The sequence below is a fragment of the Salvelinus namaycush genome, chromosome 24, assembly GCF_016432855.1.
Source record: "Salvelinus namaycush isolate Seneca chromosome 24, SaNama_1.0, whole genome shotgun sequence".
NCBI lineage: Eukaryota > Metazoa > Chordata > Actinopteri > Salmoniformes > Salmonidae > Salvelinus > Salvelinus namaycush.
Genome location: NC_052330.1, coordinates 18,624,543 through 18,650,186, shown reverse-complemented (window position 1 = coordinate 18,650,186; position 25,644 = coordinate 18,624,543). Strand labels below are relative to the sequence as shown.

Sequence of the window (25,644 nt, the reverse complement as noted above, 5' to 3'; positions counted from 1 at the left end):
ATCTTAGAATTTCTGCCGATCTGCGTGCCAGTTATGATTTTCATATGTACATTTTTGTGGGACAGTTTCATTTAATTTACAATAGTCTTTGTATCTCAAAATCATTGTCATGTGGTTAATCTAAATTCTATCTGAATCTAAATAAAAATAACTTCTATTGCCAACCATGTAAAAATAGCCTACATAAAGCAAACAAATAAAAACATTGCAGCCTGCAGGAAGAAAGTATCTTCTAAATCACATTGGCTACGCATGGCCTGTCTGCAATGAACTTAAAAATTGTAACTATCAACTGTGTCCGGCCTGAAGCTCCTGCTAGCAAACTTGCAACATTGTATATAATATTCTGGGCCCTCAGTTTCCCACGCCAGTGAGCTCAGGACAGACACAGCTGTAGGTTATTTGTGCAAGGGATAAGAAGTAATGAAGTATTTTTTTGACGTTTCTACTGGATCAGAGCATTGCATGTTTCCCTTTTATTGCTGCGTGATTATCGAAAGGATGTCCCAAACAGGTGTTGTTAGATTACAATATACTTTTCCTGACCATTTGGAACAATTTAAACAACACAAAATAAAATATATTACAGCGAAGACTAAAAACAGTTGCATTCCTTTGTGAATGCAATTCCCGAAATGGAACGGTTTAGGCCTATTTATTTATGTTAATTGTTTCAAATCGTGAATGACTTGTATGCTGTGTGATGACATGAACAAATAAGTGATTGATTGATACAGAAGCCTACAGTTGAAGTCTGAAGTTTACATACACCTTAGCCAAATACATTTGAACTCAATTCCTGACATTTAATCCTTGTAAAAATTCCCTGTCTTCGGTCAGTTAGGATCACCACTTTATTTTAAGAATGTGAAATGTCAGAATAATAGTACAGAGAAGGATTTATTTCAGCTTTTATTTCTTTCATCACATTCCCAGTGGGTCAGAAGTTTACATGCACTCAATTAGTATTTGGTAGCATTGCCTTTAAATTGTTTAACTTGGGTCAAAAGTTTCGGGTAGCCTTCCACAAGCTTCCCACAATAAGTTGGGTGAATTTTGGCCCATTCCCTCTGACAGAGCTGGTGTAACGGAGTCAGGTTTGTAGGCCTCCTTGCTCGCACACACTTTCAGTTCTGCCCACAAATTTTCTATGGGATTGAGGTCAGGGCTTTGTGATGGCCTCTCCAATACCTTGACTTTGTTGTCCTTAAGCCATTTTGCCACAATTTTGGAAGTATGCTTGGGGTCATTGTTAATTTGGAAGACCCATTTGCGACCAAGCTTTAACTTCCTGACTGATGTCTTGATGTTGTTGCTTGCAAGCCTCCCCCTTTTTCCTCCAAACATAACGATGGTCATTATGGCCAAACTGTTCTATTTTTGTTTCATCAGACCAGAGGACATTTCTCCAAAAGTACGACTTTTGTCCCCATGTGCAGTAGCAAACCGTAGTCGGGCTTTTTTATGGCGGGTTTGGAGCAGTGGCTTCTTCCTTGCTGAGTGGACTTTCAGGTTATCAATATGGGACTCGTTTTACTGTGGATATAGATACTTTTGTACCTGTTTCCTCCAGCATCTTCACATGGTCCTTTGCTGTTGTTCTGGGATTGATTTGCACTTTTCGCAGCAAAGTACGTTCATCTCTATGAGACAGACCGTGTCTCCTTCCTGAGCGGTATGACGGCTGCGTGGTCCCATGGTGTTTATACTTGCGTACTATTGTTTGTACAGATGAACGTGGTACCTTCAGGTGTTTTGGAAATTGCTCCCAAGGATGAATCAGACTTGTGGAGGTCTACAATTTTATTTCTGAGGTCTTGGCTGATTTCTTTTGATTTTCACATGATGTCAAGCAATGAGTTTGAAGGTAGGCCTTGAAGTACATCCACAGGTACACCTCCAATTGACACAAATTATGTCAATTAGCATATCAGAAGCTTCTAAAGCCATGCCATCATTTTCTGGAATTTTCCAAGATGTTTACATACACTAAGTTGACTGTGCCTTTAAATTTTTGTCCTACTGGAATAGTGATACAGTGAATTATAAGTGAAATAATCTGTCTGTAAACAATTGTTGGAAAAATTACTTGTGTCATGCACAAAGTAGATGTCCTACCTGACTTGCCAAAACTATAGTTTGTTAACAAGACATTTGTGAAGTGGTTGAGAAATGAGTTTTAATGACTCCAACCTAAATGTATGTAATCTTCGGACTTCAACTGTATATAAGTATTGAAATATAGGCCTAAGTACGGTATTAATACTAAACAGAATCACTCTTAGGCCTGTAGCTTGGTGGTGGTTATACTAAGCATACTAATGATAATGACATTTCTTATTATATGATGATGATAATAAAAAATAAGGAGATCAAGGAAAAGGAGGGTTATTTATTATTATAAACAATGTCTGGCAATTTGGAACAGTGTAAACAACACTAAATAAATTATGAATAATACCAGAGAGGCTGTTATAATGAAAAGAAGTCTCAAGCCTTTATTACAGCGTAGCAAATTTTGTGAAATTGTTTATCTGACAACTTTATTGGTATTTTGAAAATATCAAATGAGGTGCAAACTAGGGTAATTCAAAGATTTTTAAAAATTATGTAAAAATCCAGATGGGTTAAAATGGGGCAGAGAATCACTTGAGATACCAGTCCGCTCTGGTTGGGGGAGCTGCTGCATGGCACTCTCTCTAAAAATACTGAACCAGGTGAACCCTCGTTTTCTCCAAGGGCTTTACTGTAGACAACCACAAATTCACATGTAGAAAATTCAGGTATAGATATTTTTCTGAAACATTTTAGACAATAAAACAATAAACATGGTTGGACAATAAACTCTAAACATGGCTGAACAGAAAAGTATTGTGTTGTCCTAGTTAGGCAACCTCAATATTGGCCTATAGTTTATGCGGTGCAGGAAATGTTTAAACTATACTATAGGCCTGCTCTGGTGAGAGTGCAGTCAGTCTATAATAAAGCGGAATAACCAACAGGACCTCACGCTCGGAATAACAGCAACATACATAGGCCTCTTCTCTCTTAGAATTCAGAAAGGCTGAGGGGTGCATTATTCCCTTTCCTCTTTGGGTATAGAAGAATGTCACGAGCCACCCCGGGACCATCATGCACGCGCTGTTTAGATTCACCGAGAGGGCTACATCAACCTGCCTCATTTAATTCTAAAACGATACAAGTTATTATAATGGTCCAGGGGTGCTTTAACCCTTTATGGGAATGGAAGGAGATACGTTCCTAGTGAATTTACAGTAGGCCTACCTACAGAAAGGGCACATATAAATAATTCCAAGATCAGTCCAATATGCTCTGTGTTTGGCTCAACCAACCCGAACAGCGCATCAGATGTCCACTGCTTGTTACGTTTTTCTCATCAAAATATCGGAATAGGTCAAACAGAAAGAGAACTTGTAGGCTATTTGGTCAATATTGATTGCACAGTGCAATTAAAACGTGGCGTAAGCCTAAAATAAATAAATACATCTGGCTATCTGATGCACTCAAACTATTTTATTAGAAATACTGATCTTAGCATAGGTATACCCCTTAATTAAATCAATATGTTGAATACTTCATACATGTAGCCTAGGAACATAAAATAATGTTATCACCACGCAGCCAAAATAGCAGCAAGCGTGCCATATGATGAGAACCCCCCGTAAATAAATCGCAGTTAAATAAATCACAGCTTAGAGCTCACGGAATCAGTAGGATATTAAACAAACACTCAAACAGGCTAATTTCTGTAGATATACAGTACCAGTCAATAGTTTGGACACACCTACTCATTCCAGGATTTTTCTTTATTTTGACTATTTTCTACATTGTAGAATAATAGTGAAGACATCAAAAGTATGAAATAACAATCATGGAATCATGTAGTAACCAAAAAAGTGTTAAACAATCAAATATTTTAGATTCTTCAAAGTAGCCACCCTTTGCCTTTTATGACAGCTTTGCACACTCAACCAGCTTCTTGAGGTAGTCACCGGGAATGCATTTCAATTAACAGGTGTGCCTTGTTAAAAGTTAATTTGTGGAATTTCTTTCCTTCTTAATGCGTTTGAGCCAATCAGTTGTGTTGTGACAAGGTAGGGGTGGTATACAGACAATAGCCCTATTTGGTAAAAGACCAATCCATATGGCAAGAACAGCTCAAATAAGCAAAGAGAAACGACAGTCCATCATTACGTTTCTTCAAGTGCAGTTGAAAAACCATCAAGCGCTATGTTGAAACTGGTTCTCATGAGTACCACCACAGGAAAGGAAGACCCAGAGTTACCTTTGCTGCAGAGGATAAATTCATTATAGTTACCAGCCTCAGAAATTGCAGCCCAAATAAATGCTTTACAGAGTTCAAGTAACAGACGCATCACAACATCAACTGTTCAGAGGAGACTGCATGAATCAGGCCTTCATGGTTGAATTGCTGCGAAGAAACCACTAGTAAAGGACAGAAATAAGAAGAAGACACTTGCTTGGGCCAAGAAACACGAGCAATGGACATTAGATCGGTTGAAATCTGTCCTTTTGGTCTGATGAGTCCAAATTTTAGATGTTAAGTTCCAACTGCCGTGTCTTTGTGAGACACAGAGTAGGTGAAAGGATGATCTCCGCATGTGTGGTTCACCGTGAAGCATGGAGGAGGTGGTGTGATGGTGTGGGGGTACTTTTCTGGTGACACTGTCTGTGATTTATTTAGAATTCAAGGCACACTTAACCATTAACCAGCATGGCTCCAAAGCATTCTGCAGCAATAGGACATCCCATCTGGTTTGCGCTTAGTGGGACTATCATTTATTTTTCAACAGGACAATGACAAACACACCTCCAGGCTGTGTAAGGGCTATTTGACCAAGAAGGAGAGTGATGAAGTGCTGCATCAGATGACCTGGCTTCCACGATCACCTGATCTCAACCTAATTGAGATGGTTTGGGATGAGTTGGGCTGCAGAGTGACGGAAAAGCAGCCAACAAGTGCTCAGAATATGTGTGAACTCCTTCAAGACTGTTGGAAAAGCATTCCAGGTGAAGCTGGTTGAGAGAATGCCAAGCGTGTGCAAAGCTGTCAAGGCAAAGGGTGGCTACTGTGAAGAATCTAAAATATATATATTTTTGGTTACTACATGATTACGTATGTGTTGTTTCATAGTTTTGATGTCTTCACTATTATTCTACAATGTAGAAAATAGTCAAAATAAAGAAAAACCCTTGAATGAGTAGATGTGTCCAAAGGTTTGACTGCTACTGTGTTGTGTGTGTGTGTACAGGAAAAAAATAAAACGCAACATATAAAGTGTTGAGCCCATGTTTAATGAGCTGAAATAAAGATTGCATACATTTTCCAGATGCACAAAAAGCTTATTTCGCTCAAGTTTTGTTCACAAATTTGTTTATATCCCTGTTAGTGAGCATTTATCCTTTGCCAAGATAATCCATCCACCTGACCGGTGTGGCGTATCAAGAAGCTGAATAGCATTATCATTACACAGGTGCCCCTTGTGCTGGGGACAATAATAGACGACTCTTAAATGTGCAGGTTTGTCACACAACACAATGTTACAGATGCCTACATTTTGAGGGAGCGCGCAATTGGTATGCTAACTACAGGAATGTCCACCAGAGCTGTTGCTAGAGAATTTATGTTCATTTCTCTACCATAAGCCAAGAATTTGGCAGTACGTGCAACCGGCCTCACAACCGCAGACCACGTGTAACCACACCAGCCCAGGACCTCCACATCTGGCTTCTTCACCTGCGGGATGATCCGAGACCAACCACCCGGAGAGCTGATGAAACTGTGGATTATTTCTGTCTGTAATAAAGCCCTTTTGTGGGTAAAAACTAATTCTGATTGGCTGGGCCCGCTCCCCAGTTTGTGGACCTGGTTCTCAAGTGGGTGGACCTGTGCCCTCACAGGCCCACCCATGGCTTTTTAGACTGATGGACTGTGCCATCCCCACAGCCTCCACAATGGATCAGTCCGCTCAGACATGCACGAATCAGACAGGTTTCTTGTACACCGTGATGATGATTATCTGCGCCACCCTCCTGGGTGGCGCAGTGGTCTAGGGCACTGCATCGCAGTGCTAGCTGCGCCACCAGAGTCTCTGGGTTCGCGCCCAGGCTCTGTCGCAGCCGGCCGCAACCGGGAGGTCCGTGGGGCGACGCACAATTGGCATAGCGTCGTCCGGGTTAGGGAGGGTTTGGCCGGTAGGGATATCCTTGTCTCAGTATGTAAAATGTAATAAAATGTATGCACTCTACTGTAAGTCGCTCTGGATAAGAGCGTCTGCTAAATGACTAAAATGTAAAAAATGTAAATTATTATAATAATTTTTTGCTACTGCTCGACTAATGAGATCTCGGTTGACCAACAGCCTATCAACCAAACAATCGACCAGTCGACTAAACGGGGTCCGCCCTAGAGGAACTATTGTCATTCTAAAAACAGTTTGTTTACTTGCTAATTGAGGTGAAGAAAAAATTACTTTGAGAAGCTCCACAACTGATTTAGTGGTGGTGAGTTAAGACAATCAGAAATACTATCAGACATCCCCAAATGGGCACATTTATAGACTTACATTTGCGCACAGGCCAGGTTGCCTAGGCATACTTCTATATGTGTAATCAGGTGCTTGTCGTTACAGTATGAAAAAGTACAAAAAAATACAAATGTATTCTCACTACTCACTATTGTCAGTCGCTCTGGATAAGAGTGCCTTCTAAATGACTCAAATGTAAATGTACTCAACATTGACAGGAGCGCTCCAAACAAAGGACAATGAATAAATTGACAAAACTCCTAAATGGAATGAAATAATCCTAATCTTGTTTCTCACAAGTGTAGCAAAGGTTGTGAGCCCTGGAAACAACGTGTCCACTCCGATAATGAGAACGGTAAACTCCTCTTATTCTTGGACCATGGCATCCCCGCGGCCTCCTCAATGGATTAGTCCACTGAGAAGGGCGTGAATCAGACCGGTGTCTCGTGTGCCATGAAAAACTGCTCGACTAAAGAAATCTCGGTTGACCAACAGCCTATCGACCGAACAATCGACCAGTTGACTAAATGGGATCAGCCCTATTGTAGATATTGATCGATGTACCTGTACTGTCTTATACTTGATTACTTTGTTACAAATCTTCCTGATGGGGAGAGTGATTTTAAGATTAAATTATCCTCGATTAATATCAAGAGACTGACTAATTGGTTAGTTGATTCATTCATTTGTCCCCTTTCTCTTCTTTACAGGATCCGTATGGCTGGGATAAATGGTCTGCAGGGGGTTGTGAGGAAGACGGTGAATGATGACCTACAGTCTAACATCTGGGACCCCCAGCACATGGACAAGATCGTTCCCTCACTGCTCTTCAACCTGCAGAGTGGAGAGGGCACTGAGAGGTGAGGGGTCAATGTAAGGGGTTATCAAGAGGCTAGCGGTCAGGGGCAGGGTCATTAGTAACAGTTTCCTTGGTAGTTAATTATATTAGAAAACTACGAAGAGGTTGTAGAGAAGTGACCGCCTGACAGGAAGACATATGTCTATGTTCAAATAGCTCATCCATGTTGTGAGCGAGAGGTTTGAAAGTCCAGGCCTACAAGGACTGGAGAGTGGAGTTGCTGTTGATGAGTCATTGTAGCTTTGGGTGGGTGGTTGCGCATGTGTGCTAGTCCAGGTCAGGTGGTGTTTGTGTTGACACTGCCAGCCAGCTGTTATCCACTCATCTGTGATTGATGTCACTGACAGTCCAGTTACCTCAAGGCTATGTCTTCAGCACTGCATCCAAGGACAAACAGAGTAAACGTGGGAGGGGGGGAGAGATGGAGGGATGGGGAAAGGAATGGAGGAAGAGAAGATGAGAGAGGTAGGTAATGATTGACTCAAAGTGATTAAGAAAGATAGAGACAAATAATTAAATGCATCTACAATACTGAGGGAGCAAATGAGTCCTGGAGAGGAAAGAGGGAGCAATGTGGCAGAGATGCTGGGAGAGGGAGAGGGGGATGGAGAGGGTAGTGTAGAGCCAGACTGCCTCCATCCAGTTTTTGGCAGGTCTCCACATGCACTGAATCACACTGACGCCAATAAATCCGAGAGAGAGACCTATATTTATGTTGATTTATTTTCCCTTTTTTCACATCATTACAACACTGTATATAGACATAATATGACATTTGAAATGTCTTTATTCTTTTGGAACTTTTGTGAGTGTAATGTTTGCTGTTAAATTGTATTGTTTATTTCACTTTTGTTTATTATCTATTTCACTTGCTTTGGCAATGTTAACATATGTTTCCCATGCCAATAAAGCCCCTTAAATTGAAATTGAATTGAGAGAGAGAGAGCCTCAGATTTTTTGAGAAAGAATGAAAGATAGTCAGCAAAGGAAAGATGGTGCAAACAGTTAACCTAGAAAGAGCCTAGGCCATTTCCTTCTGTTCCTTAGGCCTCAGTAGATCCGTCAGTCCCCTGTCTGGTCCTGCTGTGTCCTCCAATAGCTCTCCTGCTGAACTCTCCATATTATCACTGGCCACAGATAACAGCAGTAGTACTGGGACTATGATACTGGCTAATAACTATTATTCCTGGCCACAGACAACAGCAGTAGTACTGGGACTATGATACTGGCTAATAACTATTATTACTGGCCACAGACAACAGCAGTAGGTCTTAGAGCTTGGACTATAAACCAAAAATGATCAATACCGACAGAACCGACCGTTTATCGCAGGCATTTTACTGATATCGATAACCACGATAAATACAATTGAATTGTATTTGTCACATGCACTGAATACAACAACTGTAGACTTTACCGTGAAATATTTACTTACGAGCCCTTTCCCAGCAATGCAGTTCAATTATTATATATTTTTTTACAAATAGATCAAAAGAAAATAGAAACACAATAACGAGGCTATATACAAGGATTACCGGCACTGATGCAGCCAGTAAAGATGCTCTCAATGGTGCAGCTGTAGAACTTTATGAGGATTTGAAGACCCATGCCAAACCTTCTCCGCCTCCTGAGGGGGAAGAGGCGTTGTCGTACTCTCTTCATGACTGTGTTGGTGTGTTTGCACCATGATAGGTCTTTAGTGATGTGGACACTGAGGAACATGAAGCTCTCGACCGTCTCCACTACAACTCGGTGGATGTGAATGGGGGCGTGCTCAGCCCTCCAGTTTCTGTAGTGTTCCTTTTGTCCCAGTGGGAAAGAGCAGTGTGGCGCGCACTAGCGATTGTGTCATCTGTGTAGCCTTTATTAGAGGACTGTGGCGTTAGAAAGGAAAGAAGTCTGCTCATATGGACTATTGCTAACAGGACAATTGAAAGCATATCATTCAAAGTAGCCAGTAGTAGTCGTTTTAATGGTAATATAAAGAAGTTACCGGTGCACATTTCATGTTATACATTTATCATTCAATTTATCAGTATCGTAAAAAATTCTGTCAGTTTATCGTGATATCATTTTTTGTCCTTATCGGCCAGCTCTAGTAGGCCTGCAGGGGCTAGCACACTAGCTAATTAACTTCTACAATGTGGTTATGTCTTCCTTTGATCATGTAATTCAAAGGACATTCAAACTAGAAATCTTCATTTATTGTAAGGCTGGAAATAGGTCTCCCACAAGAAAGAGATTGTTCTCTCAGCGGACTTGCAGAATGAATAAATAAATACAGGTAAACGTGAGGACATAATTAGAGACATTTATCTCGTCACTCACTGATTGTTTTTAACTTGTTAAGGAAATGCTAGGCTTATTGAAAGGTCGCTGATACCAATCTGCTGTGTACCTTCTCTTGGTGTATTTATTGGTTCATTAATGGTGAGGAACATATCGTTTTATTTTCTCTACCTTCATACAACATTACCAACATGTTGAATAGATGAAAATGCTGCTATCCATGTGTTGTGGCAGATTTTGTTTTGTTTTGAATAATTTACAATTGCATGTTTGATATCTAATATTTTCGGGGGCGTTTACAGTAAGAGCATGGCTGCTAATGAGGGAGTTCTACAGAGATGGGACCCATACAGAGACGGGAAGTCCCATGACCTCTTCTTCAGTGGTGCTGGTGGTGGGGGGGCGAGAAGAAAGGCGTGTGTGGTTAATAAATTATGTTATTGGAGGACCACCTGATGCCAGGCGTGGAAGAGAGTAGAACAGAGAAGAGTTCCGCTCAGCTGAGGAGAACGCTTTAACTATGGAAAGCCTGAGAGGGAGGGAGAAGAGGGCTTCAATGCAAATTATACAAACATACTGTTGCACATACACACAAGCACATTAACACTTTATGCTCACACACACTCTTGCTCTCTTTCACATTCACGTGTACACACACACACGCATACACGCTCACCAATTCAAGTGCAGTCACCATAAACACTCTGTCCTCATTACAAACAGCAACAGAGAGGGAAAAGTGCCTCAGGCAGGTATACGCCAGCAAGGACACAACACCCTTGTTTGTGTGATTTTTATGTGTGTGTCGAAAGCGTGTGAAAGTGTTTTCGTTGACTCAAATATATTTCTGCTCCTCTCTTACTCCTTCTCTCCCTGCCTCCTCTCTTACTCCTTCTCTCCCTGCCTCCTCTCTTACTCCTTCTCTCCCTGCCTCCTCTCTTACTCCTTCTCTCCCTGCCTCCTCTCTTACTCCTTCTCTCCCTGCCTCCTCTCTTACTCCTTCTCTCCCTGCCTCCTCTCTTACTCCTTCTCTCCCTGCCTCCTCTCTCCCTCTCCTTCATTCGTCCTACCTTCTTCACCCTCGGTCTCTCTCACCTTCTTCCTTTCACCCTCCCTTCCTCTCTCTCGGTCTCTCTAGCCGCTCCCCCTCTCCCCTGCAGGCGTCAGAGAAAGAGAAGGAGAGTCCGGCAGAGCTGACGGAGCGCTGTTTCAGAGAGCTGCTGGGACGGGCCGCCTACGGCAACATCAAGAACGCTGTCACACCAGTACTCATGTAAGACCTGGTCCCCTCTGTTTTAGTGGACTAGTGCTGTGGACTAGGGCTGTAGACTAGGGCTGTGGACTAGGGCTGTGGACTAGTGGACTAGGGCTGTGGACTAGTGGACTAGGGCTGTGGACTAGGGCTGTGGACTAGTGCTGTGGACTTGTGGACTAGAGCTGTGGACTTGTGGACTAGTGCTGTGAACTAGTGCTGTGGACTTGTGGACTAGTACTTTGGACTAGTGCTGCGTGTTGGTGGACTAGTGCTGCGCGTTGGTGGACTAGTGCTGCGTGTTGGTGGACTAGTGCTGCGCGTTGGTGGACTAGTGCTGCGCGTTGGTGGACTAGTGCTGCGCGTTGGTGCTGTGCCTTAGTGGACTAGTGCTGTGGATTAGTTCTGTGTATTAGTGTATTCGTTCTGTGTATTAGTGGACTAGTGCTGTGTATTAGTGGACTAGTGCTGTGTATTAGTGGACTAGTGCTGTGTATTAGTGGACTCGTGCTGTGTATTAGTGGACTCGTGCTGTGTATTGGTGGACTAGTGCTGTGTATTGGTGGACTAGTGCTGTGTATTGGTGGACTAGTGCTGTGTATTAGTGGACTAGTGCTGTGTATTGGTGGACTAGTGCTGTGTATTGGTGGACTAGTGCTGTTTATTAGTGGACTAGTGCTGTGTATTGGTGGACTAGTGCTGTTTATTGGTGGACTAGTTCTGTTTATTCGTGGACTAGTTCTGTTTATTCGTGGACTAGTGCTGTTTATTAGTGGACTAGTTCTGTGTATTAGCGGACTAGTTCTGTGTATTAGCGGATTAGTGCTGTGTATTAGCGGACTAGTGCTGTGTATTAGCGGACTAGTGCTGTGTATTAGCGGACTAGTGCTGTGTATTAGCGGACTAGTGCTGTGTATTAGCGGACTAGTGCTGTGTATTAGCGGACTAGTGCTGTGTATTAGTGGATTAGTTCTGTTTATTAGTGGACTAGTGCTGTGTGTTAGCGGACTAGTGCTGTGTGTTAGCGGACTAGTGCTGTTTATTAGCGGACTAGTGCTGTGTATTAGCGGACTAGTGCTGTGTATTAGCGGACTAGTGCTGTGTATTAGCGGACTAGTGCTGTGTATTAGTGGACTAGTGCTGTGTATTAGTGGACTAGTGCTGTGTATTAGTGGACTAGTGCTGTGTATTAGCGGACTAGTGCTGTTTATTAGTGGATTAGTTCTGTTTATTAGCGGACTAGTGCTGTGTATTAGCGGACTAGTGCTGTTTATTAGCGGACTAGTGCTGTTTATTAGTGGATTAGTTCTGTTTATTAGCGGACTAGTGCTGTGTATTAGCGGACTAGTGCTGTTTATTAGCGGACTAGTGCTGTTTATTAGTGGACTAGTGCTGTTTATTAGTGGATTAGTTCTGTTTATTAGTGGACTAGTGCTGTGTATTAGCGGACTAGTGCTGTTTATAAGTGGACTAGTGCTGTTTATTAGTGGACTAGTGCTGTTTATTAGTGGACTAGTGCTGTTTATTAGTGGACTAGTGCTGTGTATTAGTGGATTAGTTCGTGGATTAGTTCTGTGTATTAGCGGACTAGTGCTGTGTATTAGCGGACTAGTGCTGTGTATTAGCGGACTAGTGCTGTGTGTTAGCGGACTAGTGCTGTGTGTTAGCGGACTAGTGCTGTTTATTAGCGGACTAGTGCTGTGTATTAGCGGACTAGTGCTGTGTATTAGCGGACTAGTGCTGTGTATTAGCGGACTAGTGCTGTGTATTAGTGGACTAGTGCTGTGTATTAGTGGACTAGTGCTGTGTATTAGTGGACTAGTGCTGTGTATTAGCGGACTAGTGCTGTTTATTAGTGGATTAGTTCTGTTTATTAGCGGACTAGTGCTGTGTATTAGCGGACTAGTGCTGTGTATTAGCGGACTAGTGCTGTTTATTAGCGGACTAGTGCTGTTTATTAGTGGACTAGTGCTGTTTATTAGTGGATTAGTTCTGTTTATTAGTGGACTAGTGCTGTGTATTAGCGGACTAGTGCTGTTTATAAGTGGACTAGTGCTGTTTATTAGTGGACTAGTGCTGTTTATTAGTGGACTAGTGCTGTTTATTAGTGGACTAGTGCTGTGTATTAGTGGATTAGTTCGTGGATTAGTTCTGTGTATTAGCGGACTAGTGCTGTGTATTAGCGGACTAGTGCTGTGTATTAGCGGACTAGTGCTGTGTATTAGCGGACTAGTGCTGTGTATTAGCGGACTAGTGCTGTTTATTAGTGGACTAGTGCTGATTATTAGTGGACTAGTGCTGTGTATTAGCGGACTAGTGCTGTGTATTAGTGGACTAGTGCGGTGTATCGCTGTCACATTGTGACTAAGATGCAGCATGGTTCTGTGGGGAATGTTCTGTCAACAGCCAGTTATCTCTCTCTCTGTCTGTCTTTCTTCTGTCTGTACTTTGTAACTTTCACGTTGACTCTTTCTGTCTCTGTTCTGTCTCTCACGCTCGTTCTCTCACTCCAGGCACTTAGATAACCACTCTCTGTGGGAGGGGAAGACCTTTGCAGTCCGCTGCTTTAAGATCATCATGTACTCTATCCAGGTGAGTCACTTCTACTCCCTCTATTCCTCACTCTCTCCGTTCCTTCCTTCTGTCCTCCCGCCCTCTCTCCCTCCCTCCCTCTCTCGCTCCCTCCCTCCCTCTCTCTCTGGCAGCTGTTACCTTTGGATGGTCAAATAGCAGAAAAGTCAGTCAACCTAAAGTGCTTTTTGTATCCTCCCCCATCTCTCAGAACAACCTCATACTTTCACCCCAATTCAACTGAAATCCTAGTTACTTCTCACTCCCACTCTCTGTGTTGCTTTGATGTACGGCTGTTTTTATATTGACCCAATAAAGTGGTTTGAAATTAATTCTCTCTCTCTCTCTCTCCCTCTTGCCCTGTTTCGCTCCTTCTCGCTCCCTCTCACTTTCTCCCCATCCTCCAGTCGCAGCACTCTCACCTGGTCATCCAGCAGCTGCTAGGTCACCTGGATGCCAACAGTAAAAATTCAGCCACAGTGCGTGCTGGGATAGTGGAGGTCCTCCTGGAGGCTGCAGCCATTGCTTCCAGTGGCTCTGTAGGTGGGTAGATAGAGGTCTGCCACACACACACACACACACCTTGTCCTGGCTTGCGTGTCCAGATCACATTTTCTTCACACTTCATTCACTATTATAATCTGTCCACCAGAGAGAGGTGTGTTATCATTGAAAGTGTATGGGGTTCTTTCTCTAATATGTGTGTGTGTGTGTGTGTGTGTGTGTGTGTGTGTGTGTGTGTGTGTGTGTGTGTGTGTGTGTGTGTGTGTGTGTGTGTGTGTGTGTGTGTGTGTCAGGCCCCACTGTGTTGGAGGTGTTTAACACTCTGCTAAGGCAGCTGCGTCTCAGTGTGGACTACGAGCTGACTGGCTCCTACGACGCCAGCGGAAACATTGGCATCAAGATCATCAAAACACATGAGGAGAGACAGCTACAGGAAGCCGTCATCAGGACTATTGGTCAGTGTGTGTGTGATTGTCCACACACACACTAGATTTGCAGCCAGTCTCTCCTTAAAGAAAAATTCCACCCAAAAACAATGTTTGGTATTTGTTTCATTAGTCCATTGCTGATATAGTCCCAAAATGTTTTGCATGTCAGCAGTCAAGTTTTCAAGATCTATAACTACCAAAATATTGACTTTCATTTGAACTATTTGTAACTCTCCAGGGTCGTTTGCGAACACCCTCCCTACATACCAGCGCTCCGAGGTCATGCTCTTCATCATGGGCAAGATTCCTGTACCAGGGGTACACCCCGCACTCACCAACGCAGGCTCAGGGTGAGGACACACACACACTCACACGCACACTCACGCACACTCTCACACTTTCCTGACAACTCTTTTTATTTGAAGGGGTTGTGAAGGGACCAGGATGATCCAGATCATGCTGCTGAAGTCACTGGTTCAGGTGAGACATTAACATTAGAGACTTCTCAGTAGTCACCAAACTCTGTGTGCATGTGTAGGTTTCTGTCAACTGGCCTACATCAATCTTCCTCTTTCTTTCTTTAAATCTTTCTTCCTCCTCCTCCCTCCCCTCCCCACGCTCTCTCCTCCCTCTCCCCAGGTGACGACAGGGTTCCAGACCACCAACATGCTGACGGCGCTGCCCAACTCGTTCCTGGAGCCGCTGCTGTCCTTCTCTCTGATGGAGGACCCGGAGGTCAGACTGCTGGTGCTCACCATCCTCCTCAGTGTTATAGACAGACACGACAACACACCCAAGTTCTCCAGCATCAGGTCAGAACACTCCTCAGGCCAAGCTCTTTGTGACTCTTTCACTTTTTCTCTCATTCGCTTCCCCCCAATCTGTCTTTATTTCTGCCCCTCAGACAGACCTCTCTATCCCTCTGTCCTTCTCTCTATCCCTCTGTCCTTATCTTTCACTCTCACTGTCAGGCTTTTGTCTCTCTTTGATTGTCATCCCTTCTCTCTCTCTGTCACTATCATTCTTTCCTCAGGCTTGCACTTGTCATTTTGAGGCATCTTGTCTTCTTGACCTGTCCTTACAGAAGCACTGCGCTATGCTTTCACTCTCTCTGTATCTGTCCATATAATAATGCTAATTTCCTGTCTCCTCCTACAGCATTATATCAGATATCTCTGTTCTCAAACTGAAAGTGGATAAGTGCTCTCGACAGGACAACCTTTTCATGAAAAAGGTAAACCTCTCTATCACCAGCTTGCTCTCTCTATCACCATCTCTCTCCACCTTCCTCACTCTCTCTCTCTCTCTCCCTCTCTCCATCTGCCACCCCCTCCTGCCTCACTCTCCTCTCTTTCTCTAATTCCCAGCATGCACAGCAGTTGTACCGCCACATCTACTTGGCGTGTAAGGAGCAGAGCAGTGGTCCGCAGCACTTTGAGACGCTCTACACCTTGCTGGCCCTCATCAGCATGGAACTGGCCAACGAAGAGGTGGTGGTGGACCTCATCAGACTGGCCCTGGCCCTGCAGGTACACACACACACACACACACACACATACACACACACACACACACACACACACACACACACACACACACACACACACACACACACACACACACATACTCACACACACACAAACACATATACTCGTAACTACACACACACACACACACACACACTCACTCACTCACATTTAAGCCTCCCAGGACCAAGGTTATCAGTGTGATCTCTCTCTCTCTCCTGTAGGAGTTGGCTCAAACCAATGAGGAGTCTCTGTCAGTCTATAACCGCTGTGCTGTCCATGCCCTCTCTGCTGCCTACCTCAACCTCATCTGTCAACTCACCACCGTCCCCACCTTCTGTCAGCACATACACGAGGTACCTGTGTGCATCAGACCACTCTCTGCCTGCAATGTGCAGATGTAGGACTCCTCTAATGAATGACTTGTGTGTTGCTCACTCCCTCCCAGGTGATTGAGATGAGACAGAAGGAGGTACCCTTCCTTCTCCCTGAGGATGTCTTCATAGAAAACCCCAAGTAGGTTTACATCACTTTGGTATTTGTTAAGATTGGTATAGGTAAAGCTGTGTTTCCCCTAGGTTTTTTGACAGCAGTGGTGACGAGGGTAGTGGGGGGAGGGGGGAGAGGGGGTGTTTGGTAATGGCGTTTGCACAATGACATGCTAGCTTTTCCCATAGACTTCCAGTCATTGAGCCAATGGCAGAAATATGTAATAATATATATATATTCAAAAGTTTGGACACACCTACTCATTCCAGGGTTTTTCTTTATTTTTACTATTTTCTACATTGTAGAATAATAGTGAAGACATCAACACTATGAAATAACACATATGGAATCATGTAGTAACCAAAAAAGTGTTAAACAAATCCGAGAGAGTGCCAAGAGTGTGCATAAGGCCCTAATCTATGGATTTCATATGACTGGGCAGGGGCGCTGCCATGGGTGGGCCTGGGAGGGCATAGGCCCACCCACTGGGGAGCAAGGCCCAGCCAATCAGAATTAGTTTTTCCCCACAAAAGGGGTTTATTACAGACAGAAAAAGTCCTCAGTTTCATCAGCTGTCCGGGTGGTTGGTCACAGATCATTCCGCAGGTGAAGAAGCCAGATGTGGAGGTCCTGGGCTTGTGTGGTTACACGTGGTCTACGGTTGTGAGGCCAGTTGCACGTACTGCCAAATTCTCTAAAATGACATTAGAGGCAGCTTATGGTAGGGAAATGAACATTAAATTCTCTGGCAACAGCTCTGGTGGACATTCCTGCAGTCAGCATGCCAATTGCACACTCCCTCAAAACTTGAGACATCTGTGGCATTGTGTTGTGTGACAAAACTGCACATTTTTAGAGTGGCCTTTTATTGTCCTCAGCACAAGGTGCACCTGTGTAATTATCATGCCTTTTAATCAGCTACTTCATATGCCACATCTGTCAGGTGGATGGATTATCTTGACAAAGGAGAAATGCTCAATAACAGGGATGTAAACAAATTTGTGCACAAAATCTGAGAGAAATAAGCTGTTTTTGCATATGGAGCATTTCTGGGATCTTTTATTTCAGCTCATGAAACATGGGAACAGCACATGTTGTGTTTATATTTTTGTATATGTAGATATGGTTTGTTCTACTACGAGTGCCTTTTGCGTCCCTTTGATATTTTAAGTAGAAATGTTTCCCCAATATTGCACCCTGTGTAACTTCTAGGAAGATTTTAACCCACTTAAACCCACAATTTCTCCCTAGTTTTCACCATCATTGTAAAGCCCTAGTTATTTTCAAATCAAATTGTATTTTTCACATACGCCAAATACAACAGGTAGAACTTACCGTAAATTGTTTACTTACAAGCCCATAACCAACAATGCAGTTTTAAGAAAATCAGAGTTAAGAAAATTACTAAATAAACTCAAGTTTGAAAAAGTAACACAATAAAATAACCATAACGAGGCTATAAACAGGGGCTACCGATTTAATGTGCAGTGGTACAGGTTAGTCGAGATAATATGTACATGTAGGTAGGGTACAAGGGACTATGCATATATAATAAACAGCGAGTATGTCACGTTCCTGACCTTATTTCCTTTGTTTAGTATTGTTTAGTTGGTCAGGACGTGAGCTGGGTGGGCATTCTATGTTATGTGTTTCTATGTTGGGTTCATTCAACTAGCCTGATATGGTTCTCAATCAGGGGCAGGTGTTTTACGTTTCCTCTGATTGAGAACCATATTAAGGTAGACTGTTTCTCACTGTTTGTTTGTGGGTGATTGTTGCTGTGTCTGTGTTTGTTCGCCACACGGTACTGTTTCGTTTCGTTCGTTCGTTCCTGTTCGTGCGTTCATGTTTTATGTTCTCATGTTCAGGTCTGTTCACGTCGTTTTGTTGTTTTGTAGTTTATCAAGTGTTTTTCGTCTTCGTTGATATTATTAAAATTATTATGTATTCAACCCACGCTGCATTTTGGTCCGATCCTTGCTCCTCCTCAGACGAGGAGGAAGACGAGCGTTACAGAGTAGCTGCAGTGTATATAAAAAAAAATGTGTGGGGGCCAATGCAAATAGTTTGGGTAGTCAGTTCATTTACTGTTAAGCAGTCTTATGGCTTCGGGGTTGAATCTGTTAAGGAGCCTTTTGGACCTGGTCTTGGCGCTCCGGTACCACCTGCCGTGCGGTAGCAGAGTGAACAGTCTATGACTTGGGTGGCTGGAGTCTTTGACCATTTTTTTCGGCCTTCCTCTGACACTGCCTAGTGTAAAGGTCCTGGATGGCAGGAAGCTTGGACCCAGTGATGTACTGGGCCATACGCATTACCCTCTGTAACACCTTACGGATGCCAAGCGGTGATGCAACCGGTTAGGATACTCTCGATGGTGCAACTGTAGAACTTTTTGAGGATCTGGGGACCCATGCCAAATATTTTCAGTCTCCTGAGGGGGAATAGGCATTGTCGCGCCCTCTTCACGACTGTCTTGGTGTGTTTGGACCATCATAGTTTGTTGGTGATGTGGACACCAAGGAACTTGAAGCTCTCGACCCGCTCCACTACAGCCCCGTCGATGTGAATGGGGGCGTGTTCGGTCCTCCTTTTCCTGTAGTCTACGTTCAGCTCCTTTTTCTTGCTCACGTTTGTTGCGTTAACAGTCATTTCTGAAGTGTATTAATTATTTTGTGTGATTTAGTGATTCATTTGCATCTACAGTGCCTTCAGAAAGTATTCACACCCTACGACTTTTCCCACATTTTGAGTATGGTCAAGTTAATAATTACACTTTGGATGGTGTATCAATACACCCAGACTCTATGAAGATATAGGTGTCCTTCCTAACTCAGTTGCCTCATAGGAAGGAAACCGCTCAGGGATTTCACCTTGAGGCAAATGGTGACTTTAAAACAGTTACAGAGTTTAATGGTTGTGATAGGAGAAAACTGAGGATGGATCAACAAGATTGTAGTTAACTCCACAATACTAACCTAAATGACAGTGAAAAGAAGGAAGCTAAGAAAAAAATATTCCAGAACATGCATTCTGTTTGCAAAAAGGCACTAAAGCAAAACTGCAGAAAATGTGGCAAAGAAATGGACTTCATTTCCTGAATACAAAGCGTAATGTTTGGGGCAAATGCAACACAACACAGAGTACTAGTCAAGCATAGTGGTGGACATCTAGGCAACATCCTATAGGAAAACCTTGTTCAGTCTGCTTTCCAACAGACACTGGGAGACAAATTCACCTTTCAGCAGGACAATAACCTAAAACACAAGGCCAAATATACAATGGTTTGCTTACCAAGACAATATTGAATGTTCCTGAGTGGCCTAGTTAGCTTTGACTTAAATTGGCTTGAAAATCTATGTCAAGACTTGAAAATTGCTTTAGGAATTTTTTCAAGAATAATGTGCAAATATTGTACAATCCAGGTGTGCAAAGTTCTTAGAGACTTACCCAGAAAGACTCATAGCTGTAATCGCTGCCAAAGGTGCTTCTACAAAGTATTGACTCATGGGTGTGACTACTTATGTAGATGATATATTTCTGCATTTAATTTTCAATAAATTTGCCAAAAAAGAAATATGTTTTGACTTTGTCATTATGGGGTATTATGTGTAGGTGGGTAAGAATTATTATGATTTTTTTTAAATCAACAAAATGTGGAATAAGTCAAGGGGTATGAATACTTTCTGAAGGCACTGTATGATATTATATTATAGGTCTCAGTGGTAGTTCTGAGCGATTAACCGAAATGTTTGTTATTTAAATTTTTTTAAACAACTAATTGACCGACATTGGTTCAATTATTTTGAATTCCATTTCGTTCTCTTTTTTTCTGCAAGCTTAATTCACACATTGCACAGTTTCTCTAGAGATAAATCAGATCCAGCCTTAACTGTGCGATGGGAGTTTCCAACAGGCCAATATTCTACATAGTTTATCGCATAAAATGTGATAATTAACTACAATAAGCATAATCCATTGTGCATCTACTTGTCTGGTCTGTGTTTCTTTTATGCCTCCTACGGAAGAAACAGAAGGATGCAAGATTTTGAGGAGATAGAGCAGCTGTTGCGCCGCGAGGTATCTACCTGAAAATACATGATTATAAAAGTTATGCCTTATTTACTTTGAAGAACTACAAAATTGTGATTTTTGTCAGACAGCATAGGCCAAAGCTCTATAGATATGAGATATGAGACTTAGAATGAAATAATCAATTAATCAATTAAAATAAATGTAATATACACAACAACTGAAATATTTTTGTAAAGTAATGTGAATAAATTATGGTTAATTAGTGATAAGCAGTAATGGGCAGTCACTACCAACATGGGACTTTTATTCATTGTTTTATTCTGTGTTACAGCGTTCACCCCAATTCAAATCAATTTTGAATCGAACCGACCTCGAAGTTCACTAATCGCTCAGCACTACTCAGTTCTTGCTCTTCCCACAGCCCTCTTGTGTTCTTTCCATTAGAAAGACATTTCACTTATGATTCATGAAGCATTCAGCCACAGTCAACACAGCTTTTAACAGACCTTCCTTCCTTTTCGTCTCAACCCGTAAATCCTTTTAGTGATGCATTTAAAGAGAGCTATTCTAAGTTCTGTGTGTGTGTGTGTGTGTGTGTGTGTGTGTGTGTGTGTGTGTGTGTGTGTGTGTGTGTGTATCTGTGTGCTCTTTGCTGTTTGTCGCTCTGTGAACTTCCTCAAGGCTTTTGTGAACTCTACAGATGAAAGCGGTGCAGCTTATGGATGCAGGGTTACTTTCCTCCATATATTGCTGTCATACTTCATCTCCCCAGTCTTTTAAGATGTGGAGTAAATAAGATCTGGAGTAAATGGAGAAGCCTCCTCTCGTTTAGTCCTTCTCTGATCTACCTTCTGTCTTTCCATGTCTTCTGTCACTGTCCTGTCCCCCTCTTCTTTCATCTCTCTTCTCCCCCATCTCTCTTACCGTTTGTCTTCGGTCTCTGTGCTCTGCGTCTCTTCTTTCCTGTCTCCCAGGCTCCCTGCCTCTCTGGAGAAGTTGGAGGGGGATGTTCTGTTCCAGCAGTCTAAGATCACAGAAGTCCTGGGGGGCAGTGGCTACAACACAGACAGGCTGGCCACACCCTACATCCCTCAGTTCACAGGTAACACGCACCTTTCAACTTGCATGAGAACATGTGCTCAACTCTTACTAAGATCAGTAGCTTCAAAAAGGATGGGTGATGAGGAGTAATCCAACTGAAATGGTTAACCTTTGGAACAGCGATGCACGCAGCCTGTGTTTTGATCCATGCCTGTAGAGTGAATGGAAATAAAAAAGAGGTGAATTGCACCTCTTCTACAATGCACCTGAGTTAATAGTGTGTACTGTACCTTCGTCACTGGGTGACCACTTTGTTGTTGATTGAATTCCAGATTGCCTCTTTAATCCCAAGCCATTGTACTCATCGTGGGTCATTTTTCAGCTAAATTGTTGTGCTCTCTCTAGACGAGGACCGTCTGTCCAAGAGGAAGAGCATTGGAGAGACTATCTCACTACAGGTGGAGGTAGAGTCTAGGAACAGCCCAGAGAAAGAGGAGGTAAGGAGAAACACAAACACATGCACACCAAAAATGTCCCCCATCTCTTCTGTCCCTCACTCTCTCTCTCTCTCATTCTACAGAGGACTCCAGCAGAGGAGATCACATTTGAAACTCTGAAAAACGCCATCGGTAAGTACCCATCAGCGCTGTATCACTCATGAGTCATTTGGTCAGGCAGCAGGACATTGAGTTAGCAGACAGTAATGTGTTCTATTGGACCGTTATCAATCTGTCCCTCCAAGGACATTGTGATTGTATCAGTAGTACAACAATACCGAAGTGTGTGTGTCTCCTCAGTGGACAGTGTGGGGATGGAGGAGCAGGAGAGAGAGCGCAGGAGGCAGGTGGTGGAGAAGTTCCAGAAGGCCCCCTTCGAGGAGATAGCTGCCCACTGCGGTGCCAGGGTAAAAAAATATATAATTCTACCCCCATGTTTAAAGAACCTAAATTCTGCCGTTGCATGATTTGAATATCACTGTTGAGTTTTTCAATCCATTATCTTACTTTTGTATTTTTTATTTTGTGGCTTCATTCTATTTCTGACTCTGATGCTGGTCTCTGCTTGTTCTTTACAGGCCACATTGCTGCAGAGCAAACTCAATCAGATCTTTGAGATCACAATCCGGTAAGAAACAAGAAGAAAAGAAAGAATAGTCCAAACAGAAGCTATGATGATGTAATTCCCACTTTAGAAGTGCTCAGAAACATCCACTCACTCAGAACATTTCTTCAGTTATCATTCACCATTCAGTTCCTTAGGGTGAAAATGTAACCCAAAACAAACTGCAAAATGCATCCGTCGAGTTTGCAGTGTCACAAGCTTGATGTAGTCATTGCCTGCTAGGAATATGGGACCTAATACTCAACTTTTGACTACTTTAATACACTGAGTGAATGTGTCCCAGTACTTATGACATGAAAATACCCTCAAATAAATGGTGAGATTCTTTACTGTAGCCTCATATCCAAAATGCTGGAGTGTAGAGACACATTTTTTATTTTAGCTTTACTGTCCAAATACATATGGAGGTGAGTGTACATTGTAGACATGAGGAGTGTGTTTGTGTGGGTGGAGGGGGGGATGGTGTTGCTCAGGAGCCAGATATTTAACGGAGGTTAGCGTTTATTGGCAGGGTGTTGCCCTGGAGGCAGAATTTAGACGTTTCCTCTGGAGTCAAAATTGGCTATATCGGAAATGTGCTTTTTGGTCTTAATTGAAGGTTAGGGCTAAGTATTAGGGTTAGGTTTAAGCTGGCACGGTGGCTGTGCCAGCTATTGAACACTATAGTGCAGCCTCTGGTAGATTACTCATCTGAATAAATGCCAACCTGCATGTTTTTAACAGGCCAGGTTGGAGGGTACAATTATATCATAATGTTAGGTGCATACTGGAGTCTTGGTATGGGCACAAGTAGGCACACTATGACTTGAACAGCATCAATTGGAATTAATACCTTTACCCCCTCCCCACCCACATAAACACATACATAGTTCTCACCACTGTAATGTATGCCAGTCCACATGCCAAGAGAACAGAGGATTCCCGTAGGCACTTAGTATGATATAATTGTACCCTCCAACCTGTCCTGTTAAATATCTGGCACACTCTATGACTTGAGCAACATAATTTGGAATGTTTTAGAACACCTTCCCCATGTTCTTGATGATGAAGTTCTATCTCTCTGCCCTTCCCAGACCCCCTCCCAGCCCGTCTGGCACCATCTCATCAGGCTACGGCCAGACCCAGAGCCGCTCGGTGCCCGTCTACGAGATGAAGTTCCCTGACCTCTGTGTCTACTAGCCCTAAAGGTCAGGGGTCACCCTAGGAGGAGAGGGGAACGGGGGGTGGAGCTACAGCAGCCCTCGGTGTTAAAACAACTACAGACACTGTGACCTGTTCCCCCTGCTCCCCATTCTCATTCTGTCAAGAGCTACTGACATGACTGACAATGTGTTTTTTGCACTGTGATCGCAGACAAATCAAATAGACAAACAAAAAGGCAGCAGTGTGAGCTATTGACCCTTCACCCTTTGCTCGACCCCCTCCCCCCATCCTAAAAATTCCCATATGACTGCCACCGGCTTGGATTAGACTGTAGCCAGAAAGACCGTGGAGAAGAACAATGGATGGACTGAGGATGGATAGAACAGGGAGGAGAGAACATAGTGATCCCCAGTTTTAACCTTCTCCTTTTCCCCCTGATTAACTTGCTGCATGCCCACTACTCTAAACACCACCCTTGAGCCCATTACTAGTGTCTAGTCGTTGTCCTAATTTATCCCTCACTGGATGCATTACTACCCAAAGTGCACCAACAACAAAATGGCTAATTGCCAAATGTAACATAATCAAATGTTCTCATTAGTTTTATTGTATTGTAATTATTTTGTTTTTCAGTACTGTAAAGGGACAATGCTAAGTACCTGGCAATAGAGGCTGTAATGAAAAATGTAGGTAATCTAGTGTTTTAGTTTTCAGTGGGATGACTACTTCTGAAACACTGTCCCCACTCCCTGCTCTCAGACCATTCAGTTCTAAATCAACGGTGCATTGTGTTTGCTTGGTGCTTTTCATGTCTTTTTAGGTTTTTATTTTAAGTCTCTGGGGTGAGAACTCCAGAGTATTTTTTTGTATCGCTGCGTGTTAGCCGGGAGTGCTTTTGATGCTCACTCAAATTATCTTAATTTTCTATTTTTTACCCCCTTTTTAAATGTTGTATATTTTAATCCATGATTTGACTGCAAAGGTTAAAGTGTGTGACGTGTGTGCTGTCCTCCGAAATGTGAGAGTGCCCTACAGGTGACAGCAGAACTAGATTCAACCAGTCCAACCGTTCATAAAACCAGTCATAGCTTTCCCACTTTGTAAGGATCTGAAGAGTGTACAGTTATGTTTACATACTCAAACACTAGCATATGGGTCGTTCCATCAATACGGTGCCTTTTGAGATGTGGAACTTGGTTAAAAAAAACTTCTGATTTCACCTAATTTTAACATTGTTGTAAAGAGCAAGAGATAAAAATAATAATAATACTATATATAGTAATAGCCTATTAAGTGCCAAATAAAGTAACAGGGTTGACGATTTCATCTTAAATCAGCCATAAATCCCGTTAGAAGGGAATTGGAAGCTTGTTGTGTGCAACAGGGAGGGGCAATTGCATGGAAGCTTCACATTTTTTTGTTAAAACATTTCTAGCCTGTCTGAATGGGTCACAGGGTTTACGTGTTATGCTCGACCCACTCAGTTTTCACCACAAAACACCAGAAAATGGCCAAAAAGAGTAGAACCAGCTCACCTGCTCTTACATTATGATTTGACTATTAGATGTTCAACATTTCTTGATGTTTTTTTCTTTTTCTTCAAAGGAATAGTTTCACCATATTCAGTTCACATAACAGGGTTAACCATAAAATGAGGGACATGTTTTGTTTTTTTACCTTAAAATGAATCACTAATCACATGAAATAAATGATCATCTTCAGAAATGACTTTGTCAAAGCAACAAGGGCTTTGATGGTGAAAACTTTTGTGGGGTTAAGTAGGTTAAAATCTTCCTGGAAGTCAGAGGGTGCATGGAAG

General features: G+C 42.7%; 1 protein-coding gene across 1 annotated transcript in view; it reads left to right on the top strand.

Moving 5' to 3' along the window:
* Positions 1–25,117, top strand: part of efr3bb (EFR3 homolog Bb (S. cerevisiae)) — a 56,207-nt gene extending 31,090 nt beyond the window's left edge. The window contains exons 7-24 of the mRNA XM_038962268.1: positions 7,280–7,429; positions 10,856–10,990; positions 13,483–13,561; positions 13,948–14,083; positions 14,338–14,499; positions 14,711–14,822; positions 14,898–14,952; positions 15,112–15,284; positions 15,631–15,706; positions 15,840–16,001; positions 16,223–16,354; positions 16,447–16,514; positions 21,494–21,621; positions 21,966–22,057; positions 22,141–22,189; positions 22,358–22,464; positions 22,636–22,685; positions 23,756–25,117. Coding sequence (XP_038818196.1) covers positions 7,280–7,429; positions 10,856–10,990; positions 13,483–13,561; positions 13,948–14,083; positions 14,338–14,499; positions 14,711–14,822; positions 14,898–14,952; positions 15,112–15,284; positions 15,631–15,706; positions 15,840–16,001; positions 16,223–16,354; positions 16,447–16,514; positions 21,494–21,621; positions 21,966–22,057; positions 22,141–22,189; positions 22,358–22,464; positions 22,636–22,685; positions 23,756–23,861 — 1,972 coding nt within the window. The 3' untranslated portion in view covers positions 23,862–25,117. The remainder of the gene's footprint in view (positions 1–7,279; positions 7,430–10,855; positions 10,991–13,482; positions 13,562–13,947; positions 14,084–14,337; positions 14,500–14,710; positions 14,823–14,897; positions 14,953–15,111; positions 15,285–15,630; positions 15,707–15,839; positions 16,002–16,222; positions 16,355–16,446; positions 16,515–21,493; positions 21,622–21,965; positions 22,058–22,140; positions 22,190–22,357; positions 22,465–22,635; positions 22,686–23,755) is intronic.
* Positions 25,118–25,644: the final 527 nt, after the last annotated feature.